Genomic DNA, 19,950 nt, shown 5'->3' with positions numbered 1-19,950 from the left:
AGGCAGGACTAGTGCTCTATGAACAGCAACAGCTAGTAGGACCCAGGATTTTTTCTTCTCAGAGCTGACCATGTCATCAGCATGAGTCAGATTGGGAGTTAGTGAGCACTATAAAATCATTTAAGAGCAGGTATGTCCATAAAGGCTGAAGAAAATGACAAAGTAGCAATAATTAGAGATATAAACAGAGGCACCACTATTTAAAGCCATGGCACAGGACAGATCAGCACTTCAGCAGCAGCTAGTTAGATTTGGTCCTGATGCCTTTGTAGCGGTCAATCAAAAGAAGCCAAGTGACATTATCCACAGAGCACACTTCTGTATCGTCCCACTGCAGGAGCGAGCGAGGGTCCAAAACCAGGGACACTTGCTTCGGCCCCAACCAACCTCCTCGGCGCTTTTAGGCTGACTGGTATCAACTAGCCTGGCTACTGCTACCCATCTCTTCAAGCACCCTTATTCCCAGGAAGACACCTCCACTTGCACTTAGATGTGCTTTTGCACACCACCAGCTGAGAACGGAGTTACCTGGAATGTATGCAGGCTATAGTTCACTAGTGCAGCTGGGTGTGCAAACAGATGATTGACTGAGGGCCAGCTGAAGAGCTAACCCTCTGTTCAGAAAGGTGCGTTTAAAGCTTTAAATGTAATGAACAGACCTTTCTCATGTACAGTGTGTTCAACCACACAACATGCAATGACTCATGGCAAGTTAAATATATATTTATAGCTGCATTTTTTTTAAGCCCTGCAATGACAATATATTATAAGTATGACCTCAACAAAACCAAAGAGAACCAGTGTTCTCTACTACAAATCTGCGAGGGTGTGTGGGGGGAAAGTCTCTCTGCAAAGGGATGAGTAATTAAGTATTCACACCATTTGGAAACCATGAATCAACTCACACAATCCAAGATCTGTGCATTTAATAGAAGTGGTGATTTTACTCCCACAAGTTTTTTGCCACTAGTATGGCAAAGATGAAAGACACAAACAACTGATAAAATTTTTTTTTATTATTCACTTTCGTATTCTTTTACACTTTCCTGATTATTTTGTGTAAGGTGAAACTAGAACTGTTTAAAAGACATACACAAATCTAGTACATCAATAACCAGGTATTTCTTTTTGCTATACTATTCTCACAACCACGTGTGTGCTAGGCAATATAACCGTCACAGAAGCAAACTTTAGGCAGAATACTGGTCAGTAAAAACAAAGCGAAAAGAGCTACCAGATATACAGACAGGCTCGGTTCCACATTCACTACTGCATTTATCAAGCGCCAAGTATTAACTGCACAATTTGTTCAGCTAGTAGAGGGGAGTTTTAAAATCAGTGCATGAAATTCTCTTCAGCAGACAGATGGACAGACAAACAGATGGATCCTATACCTAAGTGGAATGTGAAGGTAGGGGGATGATACCGCGAGACTGATAGGTGACTATTCCTAATCTTTTCCACTGCATTATTCACGCAACTCTTATTAGGCTTTATTTAATGGGACATGTTTGAAACATAACTAGGTGAGGACGTTTGGAGCTCAAATATTACAAGCATTACAAATGTGTAGGTCTGCATTCCAGTACAATAAACGGGAAATCCTGAATATTTGAGCCAGATCCTGGTACTACCAAAAAATGGCAGACAAGAGCTGAACACTGCAACAGCACTGGCAGCTCTCAAATATCCAAGAAAGAAACCTGCCCTCCAGCAGGTTCAGGTCTCACCCAGCATCCTGACATCACCCATAATCAAAGAAAGGATGACGCATATGTGGGAGTCCAAAATTGCTTTAATGGAGTTTAAACAGGTGAGAGGGTCAAGGATGAACAGAGTCCAATGGGAGAAAAATTTCTGTAAAGTGAACTTAAAGATGGCTCAGTGGATTACTTAAGAAGTTTTCAGGATAAATTCCAAATGGGAATACCATGGAGATTTCGATTCACCTAAGAGTAAAGTAATGCAAAAGTGGTAGATCACTTCATGGTATCATGCAAACTAATAAGGCCATTCAAAAAATTGAATCTTCTCCTATTGCAAGTCCATGGTAGTGAACCAAGAATTCTCACTACTGAAGAATATCTAAGGTATAATTAAGTAAGTTATTGCTGTGGGAAGGGGCTTAGTCATGCATGTCGTATGAGCATGAAAGCACTTTTAGAAGTCAAATCCCAGTTATCTGCCAGTGTAAAGAGTTTGGAAATCAAGCTGCTAACTCCCCCATCACCCTCCTCCCTAAAACAAACCCCATCCACAGAAAGATAGGATTGACAAAGTGAGCTTTTGACTGAAAGCGGTGCCTCAGACTTGGTTACAAATGTCTACAGAGTGTGCCTGTTAAACTAATTCATAGCAGTGTTACTAACTGGAATGCCATACATCGGACTGTTTTCCTTCCATGCCCCAGTGTCACAATAGAATCTCTATAACTTTCTGTACAACTTTACAACAGAATTGTACTTCGACTATTTTGGTGCCAAATTAAGCTCGCCAGAGTTACATAATTGATGTCTACTCTTCTACCAATAAGAGTTTTGTAAAGTCAATTGCAATCACAAAACCCATAATCACAGTGTTCAGTTAAAAATATAAACACGGTAATCATAACTGTAAATGTTCATAATAGGAAAGTTCGGAATGCCATTATAATAACCGACCTTCGCTTTAAGTACACAAAACACCAACCAACCGTTTTTACCCCACAGACAGTTTTTGCTACGTTGAGGTTGTGAAAGTCGATGTACTATTCTTTTTGCTTGTCGCACAAAGGGATATATGTGTAGGATACAGGGTGACATTGAACATATAGTGAAGCGTGACAGCCATTAGTTCTCTCCCTCCCCAGCATCCCCTTCATCTCCCTGGTTTTCCGACGTCCATAGCTGTAAGAAAATATGAACACATGTTTATGCTGAAAGCATAGTTAATTACAATTGTCAGGAAAGGGAAGACAGCATAATTAGCAGTAGCTGTGCAATTTTCTCAGCTAAGAGCAATACAAAACTGAACTTAACAGTAAAGCTAAAGAATAATGAACTAGAAAATGGGTAGGAGAGAACAAGTAAAAAGCCAGCACAAGTTTGCAAGCTCAACATAAAGCTGGGTGTTGAGAACAGACAAACTCCACTTTGTGTTACAAAAAAAATCTGAGTTTGTTACAGTGGTTAACAAGTAAGTTCTGGTTTAAACAAGCAAGTCTAACTGGTCTGGTTACAAAAAGCAGTGCAGTTAAGACATGCAGTTAATGGCTCAGAAAAGGCTTTTAATAGCACAGAACTACATAAGACTTCAGATGTCAAGTCCCACTTAGCGGAGTCCAGCAGCCTAAAGAAGTAACAGCACACAGTGCCGCGGTTTGCCCCGTGATACTTACAGTGAGGTTGTCCCTAAGCAGCTGCATGATCAGAGTGCTGTCTTTGTAAGACTCTTCATTCAGCGTGTCCAGCTCTGCTATCGCTTCATCAAATGCCTAAAAATATGCAAGACAGCACTTTCACACTCTGCTCTCTGAATTCACTTCTGCTTACACAGAGCTTACAAATTTGCCACGTTACTATTCAAAAGCTTCCAGAATTTTTCTTTTCCACCAAGAGAAGAAATGTAAAACAAAGTGAGTACCAGATCACTAGACCACCAGCGGGAAAGCAGAAGTCTTCATGGACGTCCGGATTAAAGCTCAGAACAACTTCACTACCGTGCCAATACCAAGTACTGAAGAGGCAAGCACACTCTCTGTCATACTGAAGACTGATTCACACAGCTTGAAGTCAGGTTTAAGAACAACACTTAAAAGCAATACTTTCATTAAAAATGAAGGTCTCACTGTCTAAATTGGCAGTAAAAGAAAAAGGTACCATTAAGTTGATATATAGTACATAAGTAAGTAGGCAAGAAAATGGAAGACAAGGAGTTTTTGACAGTGGGGTGGAAGGTCTTGGATTTCTTTTCAAAACAGCATAGGAAATCAGGCCTGTTCTGCAAAAGATTAATAAAGCCATTCTTCCCATCAATCATGAAAGCCCATGCTGCAAGTCTGAGAGCCGAGAGCCACAAATAAGTGCTATTTCTTCATTCAGGTTTCAAATGGATGTAAGCATATTAACTAAAAAAGCAGGAACAGCAGCAGCATTTTACGCAGCAAAACATCACTTCTTGTTACAAAGTATTATTGAAGCGCGTATCAGGAATGCAAAGATTCACCTAATGCCATATTATTCAAATTACTACCAGACAATTTTCACAGATGCAAAAGAGCTCCATTTAGAAGGCTCTAATCCTATTTTAGGGAGAAGGCTAAGACAAAAATGACTAGATATTTGTTTGGCACTACCCATCACACAGGCTCTTTTTGGTCCAATGAGAGAGGCATGCACACAGATACACGAGGACATTTAAGGCTATGACTATAGTCACAAAGATGACACTTCATCTGTTTGCTGAAGTGTTCAAATTTAAATAAATATTTCACTTTAGAAGTGCTAAATTAATACAAGTGTTTTCAAATTTGACACAAGCTCATTCTAAGAGAATTACATGGACATAAGAAGAGGCACTTTGTCTCCCCTTTCACTAGATCAACTGCACTAGCAAATTAGCTTTTCTTAAAGCTAAGCTAATCTAGCCAACTAACTTACTGAAAGTATGCTACAATGACAATAGTTTAAAGATGACAGCATTTTTAAGGAATTTGATATGAAAAAGTATAATCATCTACAAAGTGCTATTGCAACCATGTAATTATCTCCTTAGCCTCCGCAAAAATTGGTAATATGAAGAGTATGCTTACCGTCTTTGCCAGATTACAGGCTTTTTCAGGAGAATTTAGTATCTCATAGTAGAAGACAGAGAAATTTAGAGCCAAACCAAGTCGAATGGGGTGTGTTGGCTGCATCTCTTTCTTGCTAATTTCAAATGCCTCCTGGTAAGCTTGCTGAGAGTTTGCTACTGTTGCTGCAAGAAGTAATTACAATCATATTAATGCACAGTACATCACTGTACTTCACGGGGGAAGCTATTACATTCTTGGTCTAGACTAATGTGCTACCAGGTATTCATACAATTACATATGCACAGACGCTTCTTTCAATGTTTTGAGATGTAAAAGCCTACCACTGGCTGAGCTATTAAGGCAGAAATATTTGTTTGGATAAAGCTTTGACATACAGAAATTCAGTTCAACATTTTAATAGAGACTTAAAATTAAATTTATTCAAAATATATTCCAACCAATCTGAATATACACAAGCTCTACCTAAGTCAAAGTGTACTGTGATTAAACACTCACTTCCAGCCTCGCTGAATCATAGAATCATAGAATCATTTAGGTTGGTTGGAAAAGACCTTCAAGATCATTGAGTCCAACCATTAACCATGCCCACTAAACCATGTCCTGAAGCACCCTATCCACTCGCTTTTTGAATATCTCCAGGGATGGTGACTCAACCACTTCCCTGGGCAGCCTGTTCCAATATTTGACAACCCTCTCAGTAAAAAAATTTTTCCTAATATCTAACCTAAATCTCCCTTGCCTCAACTTGAGGCCATTTCCTCTTGTCCTATCTCCAGCCACCTGACAGAAGAGACCAACACCCACCTCACTACAACCCCCCTTCAGGTAGTTGTAGGAGCGATAAGGTCTCCCCTCAGCCTCCTCTTTTCCAGACTAAACAGCCCCAGTTGCCTCAGCTGAAGAAGCAGTAGATCTGGACAATAATCCAGACAAAACCATATGGGGAAGAAGAGGTATCTAAACTACATATTTAAACTGAAGGAAAAACTACATATTTAAACTGAAGGAATCATTTAGCAGGTAGGTCATATTTCAGCTTGGGGTTTCAGAGGAAAGACAACAGTCCCTTCCTGGCTAATGGGTAAGAATCAGCTCCAGAATGGTGTCAAACTAAGTTTGCAAGACATGGACTACATCAGACACTCACCAGGAATTCAGGCACAGTTCAGCATTACTTTAACATTTCAGGATTAATTGGCTTAGGGCCCAGTAACCCAATATCCCATATTTGCATGCACAAAGCTTGCAAACAGTGAAGACTTACAAGCTAAATTCATAGTTTAAACGAGAGATGATAGGAACAAAGCATTTTCCATGAGAAAAAACACACTCTCCAGGAAAAGGCTTTTACACTGCCAAATATGCTTGAGAATCAGTCAGAGGTCAGGGGCTGCAAGCAGAATTTGACTGGTTTGATGAATGTCTGTCAATCACTTCTATTCATGTCAGTGAAGTCTATCTCTAAAAGTGACTTGCACTGCACCCGTCTTCAATACTATAGAGCAGTAGCGAAAAGAAATAAATACTTCACGTTGGGGAAAAAGAACACAAGTATTTTTCATGCTTTATCGTGCTCGGTCCCCAGCAGAATGAGAGATTTCATCTCTACTTACTTTGCTTATTGTCCCCAGATGCCACCTCTGAGAGGTATCTGTAGTAATCACCTTTCATTTTCAAATAGAAGACCTTGCTTTCTGGCTGTGTGGCATTGACAATAAGGTATTTATCCAGGAGTTCCTGAGAAAGGAAACATTTTTTTTTTTTTTTTCCAAGTCATAAAAATGATGTCTGAAACAGCCTTCGTTACAATGGTAAACATGAACTGTTAAAACATTAACAATGACTTATGTATACTCGTGTGTTAATCACTTTGCCTACTGTTGTCTAAACTCAGAAAAAAAGAGAAACTACTTGTAACCTAATTCCTGGAAAGCAGAAAACTTGCTGTGCTGAGGCTATCCACAATTCACTCCTGTAGAATCTAACGGCTATCAGGGCTCAAGACTACAAAGATTTTCCTTTAAATACACTGATGCAAACCTACGTCCACAACCAAGCTAACGAAGAGCAGCAGCTTGACATTAGTACAAGTCTGGTCACTTTCGCTGCCACAAACTTGAATTCTATACAGAGCAGTGACATTATTCACGGCAAACTGATTCTATCTGCAGCTCCAGCTGAAAAACTGAATAGTGGCACAGTCAGCACATGTGCATTCAGAAAGAGATGGAAAGACTGACAGTACTGACAGCACCTGCTCCTGACTGATCTTTAGCAAACTGAACAGCAATAAAAAGAATCCCTCTCCTCTAAGTGAAAGAAATTGCAAAATCAGGTTGGGGGAAGAAGTACACACCTTCTCCATCCAAAAAAAAGTCCTAAACAAGCCTCAGGACGTCAGCATTCCTTAACAAAAGAATTTAAATGGTAGGCCTTTTAGCAGGACTCATGCCAGTGCCCCAGATCTAAATTTGTTTTCATGGTGACCCCTAGCCAGCGGCTAAGGATCTTCAACATTGCCTCGTTTGCTTTTTTTCTATTAAAAAAAAAAAAGCTCTTTTATAACAAATTCAACAAAGAGACAAACTAGATGACTTAGGAGTTAGAATTGGAGCCAAGTATGTGGCTATGCAATATTCCCCTGCTAAGGTGCTGCAGTGTCTACAGCACTAGTAAGATTCCTTAAGCCTCTCTGAAGAATGCTGCAGTACTAACTACTGTTATTTTTGCTGTTGGATTATTACCAGAACATCATTGCAGATATCCTGCAATTCAGCCTCGATTTTCTCACGATATTCTCTTCCCATCTGCTGTTTCTTCTCATTCCTCTCTGTTTTCTGTTCAATGCTGGAAATTACACGCCAGGACGAGCGACGGGCACCAACCACATTCTTGTAGGCAACTGAGAGTAGATTCCTTTCTTCATTGGACAGTTCATGTCCTTGCTCAGTGACAGCCTTCATAGCAGCAGCCATGTCATCGTAACGCTCAGCCTGTTCAGCCAATTTGGCTTTCTGTACCAACTCACTTTTATCCATGGCTCTCCTGTAATAAGCAGTGAATAAAAATAAGAGAAAAATGTCTCAATTGTCTGCACCATGGAAGTTAATGCTAAAGAGTGAAGCAGAACTCACAGTCACTAGTAAGTGGAAAATCTATCAACTCTAACAAAGTAATATGAAGGGTTTCTTTTTAAAAAATTATTTGACCTTTTGCCAAATATGTATAATTTCTATATATAAACGACTAATCACAATCCTGAAGATATGTAAGCATTATTCTTCAAAATGCAGCAAAATTTGTATTGGCATTAAGCACAGCACATCAGTACATTCCCTTTCTTATATGGCCCACAGCTCAGCCTAGGAGACACTGCATGTTCTAAACCAGAAACCACCAGTTGTGGTTGGTTTTGGTGTGGGTTTTTTTGGTTTATTTCTCCCCCCACTATTATACAACAGCAACTAGTTAGGAGCATTGAAGCACTGGACAGCTCCTCCTGACACTGAAGATTTTTTGCACACTACATGAGGTGTTTCTGTGGGTTTAAATAAATAATACCCAGTAAAGTTGTAGTTGTTGGCAACTACGGAAAGTACGTTTATACTGTTCTACCAGAAAACTTTTTTTTTTATACACGCATCAACGTACCTATAGTGGACAATTCTACATAGCTAGGGTGGCTGCAGTGTCAGGTTTTCAAAACCTTTTAAATAACATTGACATTCACAAAACCCAAATGGGAAATGGCCGACATGACAGTCACTACTGCAAAACTAATTGCTTACATGGAAACAACTTGTTTATCATTTCTGATAATGCAGTTTAACATCTGAAGCCAAGAAAAACATTACCACATGACAAGGTCCCTGAAGACCTTAAGCAATGAAAAATGAAGTTAGTAAGGAATGTGTCTGTGAGGCAGCTTGAGTGTTGCTTACTTCTACAAGACAATGCTGACATATAGTTAACTCGGCCATTGGGCTACCAACCTTATACTCAGCCACCTAGGGCCATGTTCACAGGAGAACTTCAACAAGTTTCTTTGCCTTTATCAAAGTAAGTGGACCTCGATACCTCACAAATTCCCAAATGCCCCAAATTAACCTGTAAAATTTCTCCAGGTGTGTAGGTTCACTTTCAGACAGACCCAGAACTGTTATTCTTGTCAGTACTGAGCAATAATGTTCTTCTCCTACTCCCTAAATCCCAATCAGAACTCTCACTGTCCAGATGAGAAGTTTTCAGGCCAAGACCTAACAGTCTAAAAGCAACTTCTAGAAGAACAATAAAAAGCAAACACGAACAATAAGTTTACAATTGTCTTCCATAGGTTTCTGTTCATTAGACAAGCATCTACAGCCCTATTAGAAAGAACCAACAGACTGAAAGCAACTGCTGTAGCCTTTTCCCTGGCCATCTCCTTTGAAGATCCCAGTCTGACAGGCTCCTGATGGAGAATGTCTTGCACACACTGCTCAGTTTGTATTTTAATCAAAGTGTCACCTAGCACACTATTATACAGGGAAACCAGGCCCCTGTACTAAATCCTCAGCCAGGACAATGAGATGCAGACCCAAATTCCCATCATGTGTATGAGCAGTTTCAGAGTTTCCTATTGCCAAGTATGGAGTCCCAACTACAAAATTATTTTGGGATGAGCGTATTCAACCCCTCCAGCTGAAGATACTTCACGTTAGCAAAAAAATAATAAAAAAACCACCCAAGATATCAAATCAAACATTGTTATTTCACATGAAAGCTCCTGAAGTAAACCCAGCAACCAAATGTCCTACCTGCTATATATTTGCAGGTCACACTCACTCCTGCTTGCATTTCACCCTCTGCAGATCTAGCCTAATGCATCCATCCCTCTAAGGCACTCAGTAAGGATATCTAATGCTAAAACCAGCCTCCTGGAAAGAGACCTCTTGCAGACTTGTAATTAAAGTTGGGCTGCAGTTCAGTTCCATTTTAAATACTGCATTTAAACTAGTGGATTCTGGCACCTATTAAAAGGTGACACACAGACTTCAGATCGAAGCTCTCAACAAGACAGGCTGACTGTGGGTAGCAGTGTGACAAGTTCTTGTAAGGCATGATTAATTTGGCTCTGTCTTTCCCAAGAGGCTTTTACCATGGGGATATGCTATATTGTCATTGGCTTCTGCAGACTTATCAAAAGGATAGCTCCTGACGATGGAAAGGGATAAGTGGAGTTTATGATGTGAATTTTTTCTCCCTACTCTGAAGTGTATCTTAGTACTGATACCTAACAAGCCTAAGGAAATCATCAGACTGTCTACCATTGAGTGAACCCATCCCACTTTTCACTGTTGTGTCTATCAAACCTTGTAAACCATTCTCTTAACTCAGCACTAAATTTAGACTATGTACTTAATGCAGGAAGTAATTTGTGAGTGGCATTTCTCTATCCACTCACTAAAAACTGAACATGTACAAAGTACACCTGAAGAATGCTTTTTATGTTACAAGAGGCAACTTTAAATAACAAGACATTTAAACAAAACAGTTTTAGAGCAATTCTAGTTTCCTCATAGTCTGCACAGCTTCTAGAAGCATTTCTATTGCAACCGTCTTATCTTCTCCTCTTCTTATGGAATGTGATTATTATGTAGAAGAAGCCTGCTTACTGAAGTCCAGAGGCAAGTAGCTCCAACAGAGTTTACATTTTGCCATTGAAAGGTCAGTTTTATTTTGATCTGCACTTTGCCAATACTGGTCTAATTTGTAGACAAGTCATCCATGCAGAATTCCGTTTACAAACAATATAGAGTTTAGTTTAGAGATGGCGCAGAGTTTGTTTCATCAAGCTCACTGACATATTTATCTTTAGATGCAAGGCAGTTCATGGCAGTCAATGGGTTCATATAAGGACACATGAAGGAAATCATAGAGGGAACTGCAAGGGCATTAAGACCTAGTGGATAAAAGAGACCCAGAAACCAGTTTAACATCTCAATTATATAGGCGAAATACCAGCACAAAGCATTAGAATGTTGTTTCTCATCAAACAACTTTCCTCAGTAATGTAACTAATTTATGCACATCTTAAATGTAACTCAAACCAATTACTGAAGATGGAGTTCCTCAGAACTTCACTGGCTTAGTTTTGACATTAAAAAAAAATATCTGTATACAGGGGCTTGAGTTGTTTAGTTAATTCATCTTAATATCTGTACTGTTAGTAGGTGCTATGAAACACAAAGTATTATTCAATAACATGGATTTAACAGAACTTAAATGCAGTAAGAAAATCGTTGCCCACACCAAAACATCTGCAATCGACAGTAAGCCTACCATTATTTCGTTCACAGGGTGCTGCATAAAGGAACACTTAAAATCCTTATTTTATTCTCCATTGCTTACCTTGTTAGAAGCTTGGAGAGAGCTTTGCAGAGCTATGCTGGCTTGAGCTCCAAAAGAGGGAAGTGTTTGCCAGAAGGAAAAAAGATACAAGGAAAGGAGTGATGTTTGAAAAAGCAAAGAAGCAACTATCAGTTATAACTGGTCCCTCCCATCGAGGAGATGAAAGCCACACTCTAACAATGGATCAGTGTGCCACAGTCTGAAACAAGCAAAGCCTAGAGCTAAAAATACTCCTAGGCCACAAACAGAAGCCATCTAACAAAGGTTACCTGCAGCTAGGAGCGAAACACACAAAGGTGATGCACAGGAGGCTGACAGGAATGATCTATTCTAGGACTAATGAAGCCATGCCATGTCGGCAAGGGGGAAAGAGGGAAGATGGAAAAAGGAGCAGAGACGTGCAGATCACAGCCATGGAGGAGTCCTGAAAGTTGCCCGTTCTAAGCAGAAGATTCTCATATTAGATGCATTAATACATTTCAAATTCTTAAGACACTGTCTTCTTAAGAATCTGTCAAACCACAACTTAGTAGCCCTCCATAAAGAAGTGGGTAGACACTATTTACAATAAGGAATGCCAACCACTAGCCAGCAGTCACAGCCAATAGTACTAGCTACCAGAAATTTGAATCACCCTAAATCCCACACCTGAAATGTAATTTTTTAAAATTTTTTTTCCTCTATCTCCCATACAGCCTAGAGTTCTTTCAATCTCTCTTACAAATACAGAATAGCATATATGCAGGTAGTAGAAGTTACAAGTACTTCCTTCCCGCCCCCCAGAAAAACTCTATGCCCGTGTAGACAAGACTCTGAAACAAAGCATCAAAGGTCAAGGTCAGAACCTGTAAAACACATCAGTTTGTAACTGCCTTGTTACTTTCAGTGGAAGATGCAGTGAGAGGGGCATGGTGCAACCATCCTGGGAACAGCACCTGAAGTCAGTACACCACCCATCTTTCAAGAGTGGACGGACACCCAGAACTGGATGTTTACATCTCAGTAACAGCTGAGGAGTAAAACATACAGATAATGTTCTTCAGAAGACTGCAGGAGCTTGAGAACTATATCTTAGTGCTCAGCAGTTATTACATCTGCTTCTTAGCCTTTATTATTTCCAATCTTGATGAGCTGTTTAGGACAAAGCCAAAACAGATCAGAAGTAACTGTGTTTAAAGTCTGCAGAAATCAAATGAAAACCGACACTGAAAAAAATCTGGCTTATATAACATATTGAACTGATGAGACAATACTAATGAGCCTATGTTGGCCTGAAGTCTGCTGCTCTCAATGACCTGTTCTTCTGATGATAATTAAGTTATTGATTTTTAGGTACTGTTTTTCTCTTTATAGCAAGCATGAGAATCTATCAGACAAATGCTTCCACTTTGTAAAAATACTGGTGAGAAAGCAGTGTGGTTACTGGTTTGACATACTGGTCGCTAATGAGTCAAGTATAGATGCAGGTTAATAGACCTGCATGTTTCACTGTGAGAAATGAATGTAAAACCAGATTTGGTGAAACAGGATGTAATCATACTTCTCAGTCACAAAGTTTCTAAGTTCATTCAAATTGTAACAGGAAAAGCAGCAGACTGGTACAGAATTTGTAGTTCAATCTTCCAACAACATGTGAACATACCTTATTTGATTTCTGGGTAGGCAATTCATTCCGAAATTAAACACTCACATGAGCTAAGTGGATTTTAAATTACAATTCTATAATTACAGAGAGTAAGAGCTTTGGAGATACTATTTCTAAAACAAATGGAAAATCCTTCTCTGTAATTCAGGTACACACATGCTGACACAAGTATCTGCATGATGTTGATGGCATCCACTGTCAAGTAGACATCGTTCCCAACAGATATTCTTTATAGGAAAGGCATCGACTCTTTAAATGGAGTGCAAGGAACCTTCCTGGCTTTTTCGTGGTACTAGGCATTTGATGTTATTAGTTGTGTTTCTCTATTTTGGTTCCTTCAAAGGCTACCACGTATTGTTAAATAACTGATTAGAAAATGAATGTGTATGTTAAGATCTGAACAGTGAAATCTTCCACAACTGTCAACAGCTTGGGTATAACAACAAGTTCAGTAAAATATACTGCAAATATAATGAGGGAAAAAGGAAAACGACTTCATAGTTGTGATATTATTGCTGACCTTGTGCAGCACATAACCTTAGCCTCCTCTGCACCTACTGATTAACCATCTACCGTGGCCTTCAGCTCAAATCTTTATGCAAATGTTCAGATAAAATTAACATTCTATAAAGCCATGCCTAAACCTGCTCTGGCCATCTTCTGCCATCATTACCTGTTGCTTCCTAAAACTGACCAATATAATTTTTGAATAAACTGACACTCATTAGTTTTCAGTCTCCGTAGACAATTGTGAAATTTCTATGACAAGTACCAATAGCGTGTAGGAATACTGATATTGTAAGGACAACTTAAATTTAGTGACAGTAGCCTTGTTCTTCTTAATGTCACTTAAACGAGAGACTGCGGGCTGAAAAGCACTGCACTGCTACATACCTATAGCACTCTGCACAGGACAGCTGCAGGTGGAGACAAGCACACAGTTCCAAAGTACAATATACTTACATGGTAACATCTTTATGTTCCAACTAGCAGGATTGTTTTTGGCTAGAGTCCAGGTGGAAATAGTGAGTTATCCCAAAAAATCTTCCCCCAGGCATAAAGTTCATGCCAAACTAATGTATTCATATCACAGGTAAATCACTTTTGTTAATAATAAACTGAGAGTATTTATATTGCAGGGTGGGGCAAAAAGTGCGGCCATATAAAAGACACACTACTGTAACGCCTAGTCTTACTGGGATGTATGACAATACCAGGCGGATTAGAGTACTAACTTTCTACGTCATTATTCAAATCATTATTTACTTAACTCCTCTTCATCTGAGTTTATTCACACGCAGCACAAAAAACTGCATACTGGCAAAGGCCTGCTTAGGAAAAAAAAAAAAAAAAAGACTCAACATCAAAATAGCAGAGATCAGAACATGCGGTACTGACATAATGAGGTTGAGCAAACTGCACTAGGCCCATCTGTGCAACCAGTCTATCACTTTATTGCTATCAATTTAATAAACAAAATATTATACAGGCTATATTTTTGCAGTCCTTTGATATGAAGAGTGAAAAAGGCACTGGCATTCTTCCTTGTTTTCTTTTCTAGACCAGTTTGTCTCATTATTATTTTAAAATAAAAGCAAGCTTTTCTTTCCATAAGGAAGTATTAAAATTTCTGACTGAGGTGTTCTGCAGCAGCGAACGTGTAAAGACACAAATATTCCTACAGTCACTGAAGTTACAAAACCTTACAAACGTTCTGATATTTTTATGTAGGAATTTAGCTTTTATGGTGCTGCATGAGGTGCAGTTTGTTTTCCTACCACCAGAAAAGTTATTTTAATTATTAATAAGGAATTTAGCTGAAAGCAACCAATTTACATTGCAGTCTCTGAGTCAGATGCATTTTTGCTCCCACATGCTAACACGGTGACTGCACGCCACTGACATTTGATCACCCCAGTTAATATCTGATCATACATACCTCAAATAAAACCTACGGTTGCTAGTCTGGGGTTACTGTCCAGCCTTTTTGTAGACTGGGGGCTGGCCTGAAGCAACCTTCTTTCCCTCTGGTGTCCTCCCTAAACGCATCTCTATTCCCAAGTGGACAGAAACGACCAAAATCGGAAAATAATAATAAAATCGTTGTGTTTCCTTCTAAAGTGTTCACGACATCTCCGTGATCCCCTTCGCTCCTACGTGAGCAGGCTCATACCAGCCGGCACAGAAACGGCACCTCCCCTCTCAGGCTGGAAGGGCTCGGCATTTCGGCTGGGCACCCACCTCCTGGGTCGGTGAAGCTGCCAGGACGCCCCAAACCCCTTTCCTGCTTTGGGGGAGTGAAGGCAGGAGCCTTCGGGAAGAGGAGGGCTGTCACTGTCACCGGCCCCGGCGGGGCTCGCTTTCCCTTCTCCCCCAGCCGCCGGGCCGGCCCCCGCCGCCGCTGGCCGTTCGGTACAGGTGTGCGGGGCCGGCCTCGCCCTCCGGGGAGCAAGAGACTCGCTCGGGGCGGGGCGGGGCCGGGCCGGGCCGGGCCGGGCGCTCGGGGAGGCGGCGCCGCCCGGGCGGGCTCCGCGGCGGCAGCAGCCGAGGGAGGGTCACACCGTTACTCGCGGCGGGCAGCCAGGACCCGCCGCCGCCGCCGCCCGCCCCCCCGCTCCGGGCGGGGACCCTCCGGCAGCGGCCCCCCGCCGCCTGCTGCGGCCTTCGACGCCCCTCCCCGCCGCGGGGCTGCGCCGCCACGATCGGCGGGGAGGCGGGCGGGGGGAGGGGGGCAGGCCGGGGAGGCCTCCCCCCCGCGGGCGCCAGCGGGGCCGCAGCGGCCCGGCGCGGCCCAACCCGAGCGGCGGGGGAAGGGGAGGGGGAGGGGAGGGGTGGGAGCGCGGGCGGCGGGCGGGGCCGGCGGGGAGGGGCCCGGGACCCTCACCTGGCGGGGGCGGCGGCACCGCGGCCTGGATCCCGGCGGGCGAGGCGACTGGGAGCGCGGCGGCCGCTGCTCGGCGCACGCACACACACCCTGCGGCGCTGCGGCCCCGCTTCCGGCGCCGCGGACACGCCCCTTCCGGCGCCAGGGGGCGCCACCGCCCCCTCCCGCCCACCCCATTGGGGCGGCGGGCGGCGGGCGGCGCCCGGTTGCTATAGCGACGGGAGGGGGCCGGGCCCCCTCCGCTCCCCTCAGCCCCGGCCCAGCCGCCTCAGGCAGGGGAGCCCTTCGCCGTCCCGCCTCGGGCGGGCCCGGCCCGGCCCGGCCCCTGCGGCCCAGAAGCGCCCACCGGCGGAAGGGGGCTCGGCCAGGCCGGAGGGCGGGCGGCTCTCCCCGGCTCCCCCGCTCCCCCCCCCCTTCTCTTCCCGGGGGCGTTGGCGCGGGGCGGGGGAGGCCGAGGTGGCCGTGGGCCTGTCCGGCCGGGATGAGGCCGCCGTTTTCTGTCACACCTTGGCGCCCTTCGGGCCGTCAGCTCTTTGTCTTGCCGGGGGGCTCCGTCTCCGGGCAGTGCCGACCGCCGTGGCGGTGGTGGGCACCGCGGGGAGAGAGCTGCTCCGGCTGGGAAGTGCAGCAGCTCCTCGAGCGACGAGGCGACGGCATTTTTTGGTTTTCTGGCCGTTCTCGGGCTGAACCTCGCGATAAGGGACACCTGCACAGGCAGCGGGTGCCATTCTGCGCACCGTCGTAGGAGGAAAAGTTCGCAAATGCTTTGAATTGCGAGGTCACCTTTAAACGCTGTTTCAGTACTGGCTCCTCCCTGCAATTTAAATTGCATGTTTTCAGTGAAAAAACCAAGATCCTTATCGGCTAGATAAGTTTTATGCAACCGTAATAAATGGCGTTTAGGCGAGAGAGAGCATTTTGGGGGCATGAGGAAAAGTCTAGCTCTGTCTCCAAGACAGAATCCAAGGAAAAGAGTTCAATTTTATAATGCATGTAATCCTTTTGGATAAGAAGTGGCTGAACACACGTGCACCCCTGCTCCCAAGTCTCAAGTTTATAGCAGCACCACTTGTCAAAGCATTATTATTGGGGCTGAAAGGCACACTGTTCAATTACAGTATCCTGGAGCCCAATTTTCTCTTATACTTTCAGATACAATCCTGGTGCCGTCAAAGTCACTGTCAGATTCCTTTTCGATGATGGAAGGACTTCATTAGTTTCCTGCCTAGTCTTGGTCCGAAGGTTAATTACTTTGGAAAGTTGAAAGGAAAATTACTTGGCACCCGCGTGTTATCTTAAGCTGCAAACACTGATTCAGCTAGATCAGTTATTGTCACATCTCTCTCTTGTTTTTTTCTTCTCTAGGTGCAACTTGTTTTTTCCCCTGATCTTCTCCATAGCCCCTATTTTCCTGGTATCTGTCTGGGCCATTCCCAGTGTTCTTGCTGAAGCTTTGGGAGTGCTGACTCATGGCAGAATTATTTGTATTCAATGCTCCTTTCATGTAGATCCACATATAATACGGGATTTGTAGAAGTGTACTGTCGACACATGTTTGTTTAGTTGCCTGCTGTATCTCCTTCAACCTTCTCACCTTGCTGCCTACTCCAGCTCGTCACTGCCCTGCCCATGTTGTCACAGCTCATGCCTCCTACTTCCAGCGAGGTGCCCCCAGATCCCTTTATACTGCTCCTACAATTTGTCCAGATCAAATTCCAATCATCACCTCCAAAGTGCTTGCAATCCTTCTTAGCTGGTATTTCTGGGCCGTGCATTCGGCATCACAATATGCAGGTAGAGCAGTTCAGCACCGTGTAGTCCCAAAGGTGAAAATACCACCCTCCGCTTTTACAGAGAGCATGCTGCTGCTCCTGCAGCTGGGTCTCTCATGGGCCAGAGGCCACTGAGAGCCAACTGTGTTAATATTACAGTTCATTCCTCCATGAGCTCCTCTTACCCTGGGGTCTTCCTAGTCTTTGTATGCCTGGTTTGGTGGGAGAGATAAGCAATGCATCCTGAAGTTTCTCCAGACACAGACAGGTGAGGGCTGAAACTAAAACCAAACCTCAGCTCTGAAACATGTTGCAACAGCAGTCTTTCAAAGTGTCACCTTTCGGAGGAGGAAGCCCACATTGGCTTGATGTGGCTCAAAGGATCCGATACAGGAGATCCAAAATCCTGTGAAAGAGCAGCCTTTATCTCAGGGACAGGCTCGATCCATGAATAAACAAGCTCAACACAGAGACCAGCCTGCCTGGCTCTCCAGCAGAAAATGCACTGCTGTCTCATGTTCTCCCAGAGATACATTTCAGGGAAATAAGCATGAAGAATTAAAAATCAAATTTAGCTTTAGCAGCTGGTCAGCATTAACCCTGTCATTGCTCTGTGTAGGGCAGAATGGCTGCGCCAAGAGCATGCTTGTTGGCATGTGCATGGTGAGTTGTAGGCAGGCACAGACTAAAACCGCAAGGAAGGAAATTACAGGATTCTGCTCCGAAAAAGGAGACAGCCCATGGCTGAGATGGAGTCCCCTCGTTAGAGGAGTGGTTCATTACCAGAATTGTGAGGCTTGTGCTCTTCAGCTGCATAATAGGATTCACCTTTAAGAAGCAGCCTCTCTGCAGACAGCTGAGGTGTGCAAGGACAGTTTGTTCCTGTCTTTTGCAACTGCTTTCACTAAAGAGACAGGATTTCTCTAGCATGAAGTTTACTTGACATCAATAATAGTTAAAAGAAGCAGAACAACCTCATTGTCAAAGATGGCCTGTTGCCAAACAAGGAGGGCTGGGTCTGCTGCTCCCTGTGCAAGCAGCAACACTAAACTAAGTTGTTCCCAGCAGATGGCACAAGTGCTTGAGCTGCTTCAACTGCTGCTCTCAACAGCAAGGTACCTGCCCTCAGGTGTCCGGCTTCTTGCACAAGAAAAGCGAACCTGAGATTTGTAGCAAAATATTGTATTTATAGTGATAAACTTTCATTCAGAAATAAAATCCTGATGAGTTGCTCAATTTTCGTATTTTTTTTCGCTCATTTTTGTTGAAAGCAATAGGTCTCAGATGCTGTGAATACCAGAAGCAAACAGTTGATGGCACTGCACGATCACGGTCCCTGCAATTGATGTCTCCCTGGCTACTCAGCTGTGTTTCTCTGAAGGAAAAGGGACGGTGTTACACTTTCATACTGTGGGAGAAACAATCACAAAATGTAATCATTACCCACTAAGTATATTTTATTTCTCGATTCTTCTGTTACTCATTTTCTCTATCTTCTGCTCTATGTATGAGAGTCTATAGCCTGAACATTTCCGTTGTTCTAGAGCTGGATCTCACAGATCACTAAATAATGTATTAGGTGATGGATCCCAAATGGAATTAGCACAGTGGTTTATGACAGCTATCACGGCTGCCCCGCTGGAACTGATGGCTGGGATGTCCAGCAGAAGTCTGGTCAGTATATTACGAATTTCATCATCTGTCAGTGCTGGTTGTGGTGCTGCTTTGAATTGGCAGATATGAGGAGGAAGCTTGTAAGGAAGTAACATGGAAGACAAGAAAGGAAAACAGTATTTTTTTCATGAATATTTCTGCAATAGGAAATAAAAGAAGCCCAAAGGGAAGAATTTCTACATTTCATGTCTATCTCGTATTTTCTCTGTACATATGCTGCTTGTAACATTACAGACAGCTGTGATGAAGTTAAAACTAGAATTAGGTTAGTTAGAATTAAATTTACAACCAAACTGGGATCAGGGATAAACATCTTGCATGGGATAGAATTAATATTAGCATTATTATTAACTTTAATTAAAGCAACATTTAAAGCAGAGAGCAGCAGGTTTTTCCTCATGGTCTCTGCCAGCTAAAAGCTAGACTAAATAATACTTTGTTTGGGCATCTTTCCGTTCTTCCTTCTGTCCAAGGAATGCAAGTGGGTTAGTACAGCTTTTCTATTAAATGCAATTTGGACTGAAGTCAAATGGCTATTTTAATTTGAAGGTGTTTAAAGGTCTGAAGGTGACTTTAGAGAACACAGTTACAAGCATAATTGCAAAGAACAAAGCAACATATAAGAAGTAACTGTGGGAGCATGAAAATATAAATGACCTAAATAGTATAAAATAGTATGATGGGAAATGTGGGTAGAACAAATGTCTTGGATGGGATAGGAATTCAGCTCCTGGAATGCAATTTTGGCAGTTGTGTCCCAAACAGAGAATGCTATTTCTGGGGAAATGCACTG

At 42.8% G+C, this 19,950-nt stretch overlaps 1 protein-coding gene across 3 annotated transcripts; it reads right to left on the bottom strand.

Annotated features, from left to right (window-relative positions):
• Nucleotides 1-998: 998 nt before the first annotated feature.
• Nucleotides 999-15,903, bottom strand: YWHAB (tyrosine 3-monooxygenase/tryptophan 5-monooxygenase activation protein beta). 3 transcript variants are annotated; one of them, XM_069806539.1, is made up of 6 exons: nucleotides 15,716-15,903; nucleotides 7,537-7,840; nucleotides 6,406-6,529; nucleotides 4,790-4,953; nucleotides 3,377-3,472; nucleotides 999-2,885 (listed from the first exon to the last, which is right to left on the bottom strand). In XM_069806539.1, exons 1-6 carry the CDS (start codon nucleotides 15,886-15,888, stop codon nucleotides 2,829-2,831), a joined length of 918 nt encoding a protein of 305 aa, XP_069662640.1. In that variant the 5' UTR covers nucleotides 15,889-15,903; the 3' UTR covers nucleotides 999-2,828. The 3 variants fall into 3 exon arrangements, with proteins under 3 accessions (XP_069662640.1, XP_069662631.1, XP_069662636.1); XM_069806530.1 differs by having other exon boundaries at nucleotides 7,537-7,837; nucleotides 15,712-15,844; XM_069806535.1 differs by lacking the exon at nucleotides 15,716-15,903 and adding an exon at nucleotides 11,183-11,442 and having other exon boundaries at nucleotides 7,537-7,837.
• Between the last annotated feature and the right edge of the window lie 4,047 nt (nucleotides 15,904-19,950).

This window comes from Haliaeetus albicilla, chromosome 2, assembly GCF_947461875.1.
Source record: "Haliaeetus albicilla chromosome 2, bHalAlb1.1, whole genome shotgun sequence".
Taxonomy (NCBI): domain Eukaryota; kingdom Metazoa; phylum Chordata; class Aves; order Accipitriformes; family Accipitridae; genus Haliaeetus; species Haliaeetus albicilla.
The sequence above is the reverse complement of the archived record's forward strand: the minus strand, read 5'-3'. Positions and strand labels throughout refer to the sequence as shown.

Coding starts and splice junctions, on each gene's coding strand:
- YWHAB (XM_069806539.1), bottom strand. CDS start 15,888: ATGGGGTGGGCGGGAGGGGGCGGTGGCGCCCCCTGGCGCCGGAAGGGG. Junction 7,841..15,715: donor CCGCGGTGCCGCCGCCCCCG/CCAGGTGAGGGT, acceptor CACTGCTTATTA/CAGGAGAGCCATGGATAAAA. Junction 6,530..7,536: donor ATATCTGCAATGATGTTCTG/GTAATAATCCAA, acceptor TTCCTTTCTCAG/GAACTCCTGGATAAATACCT.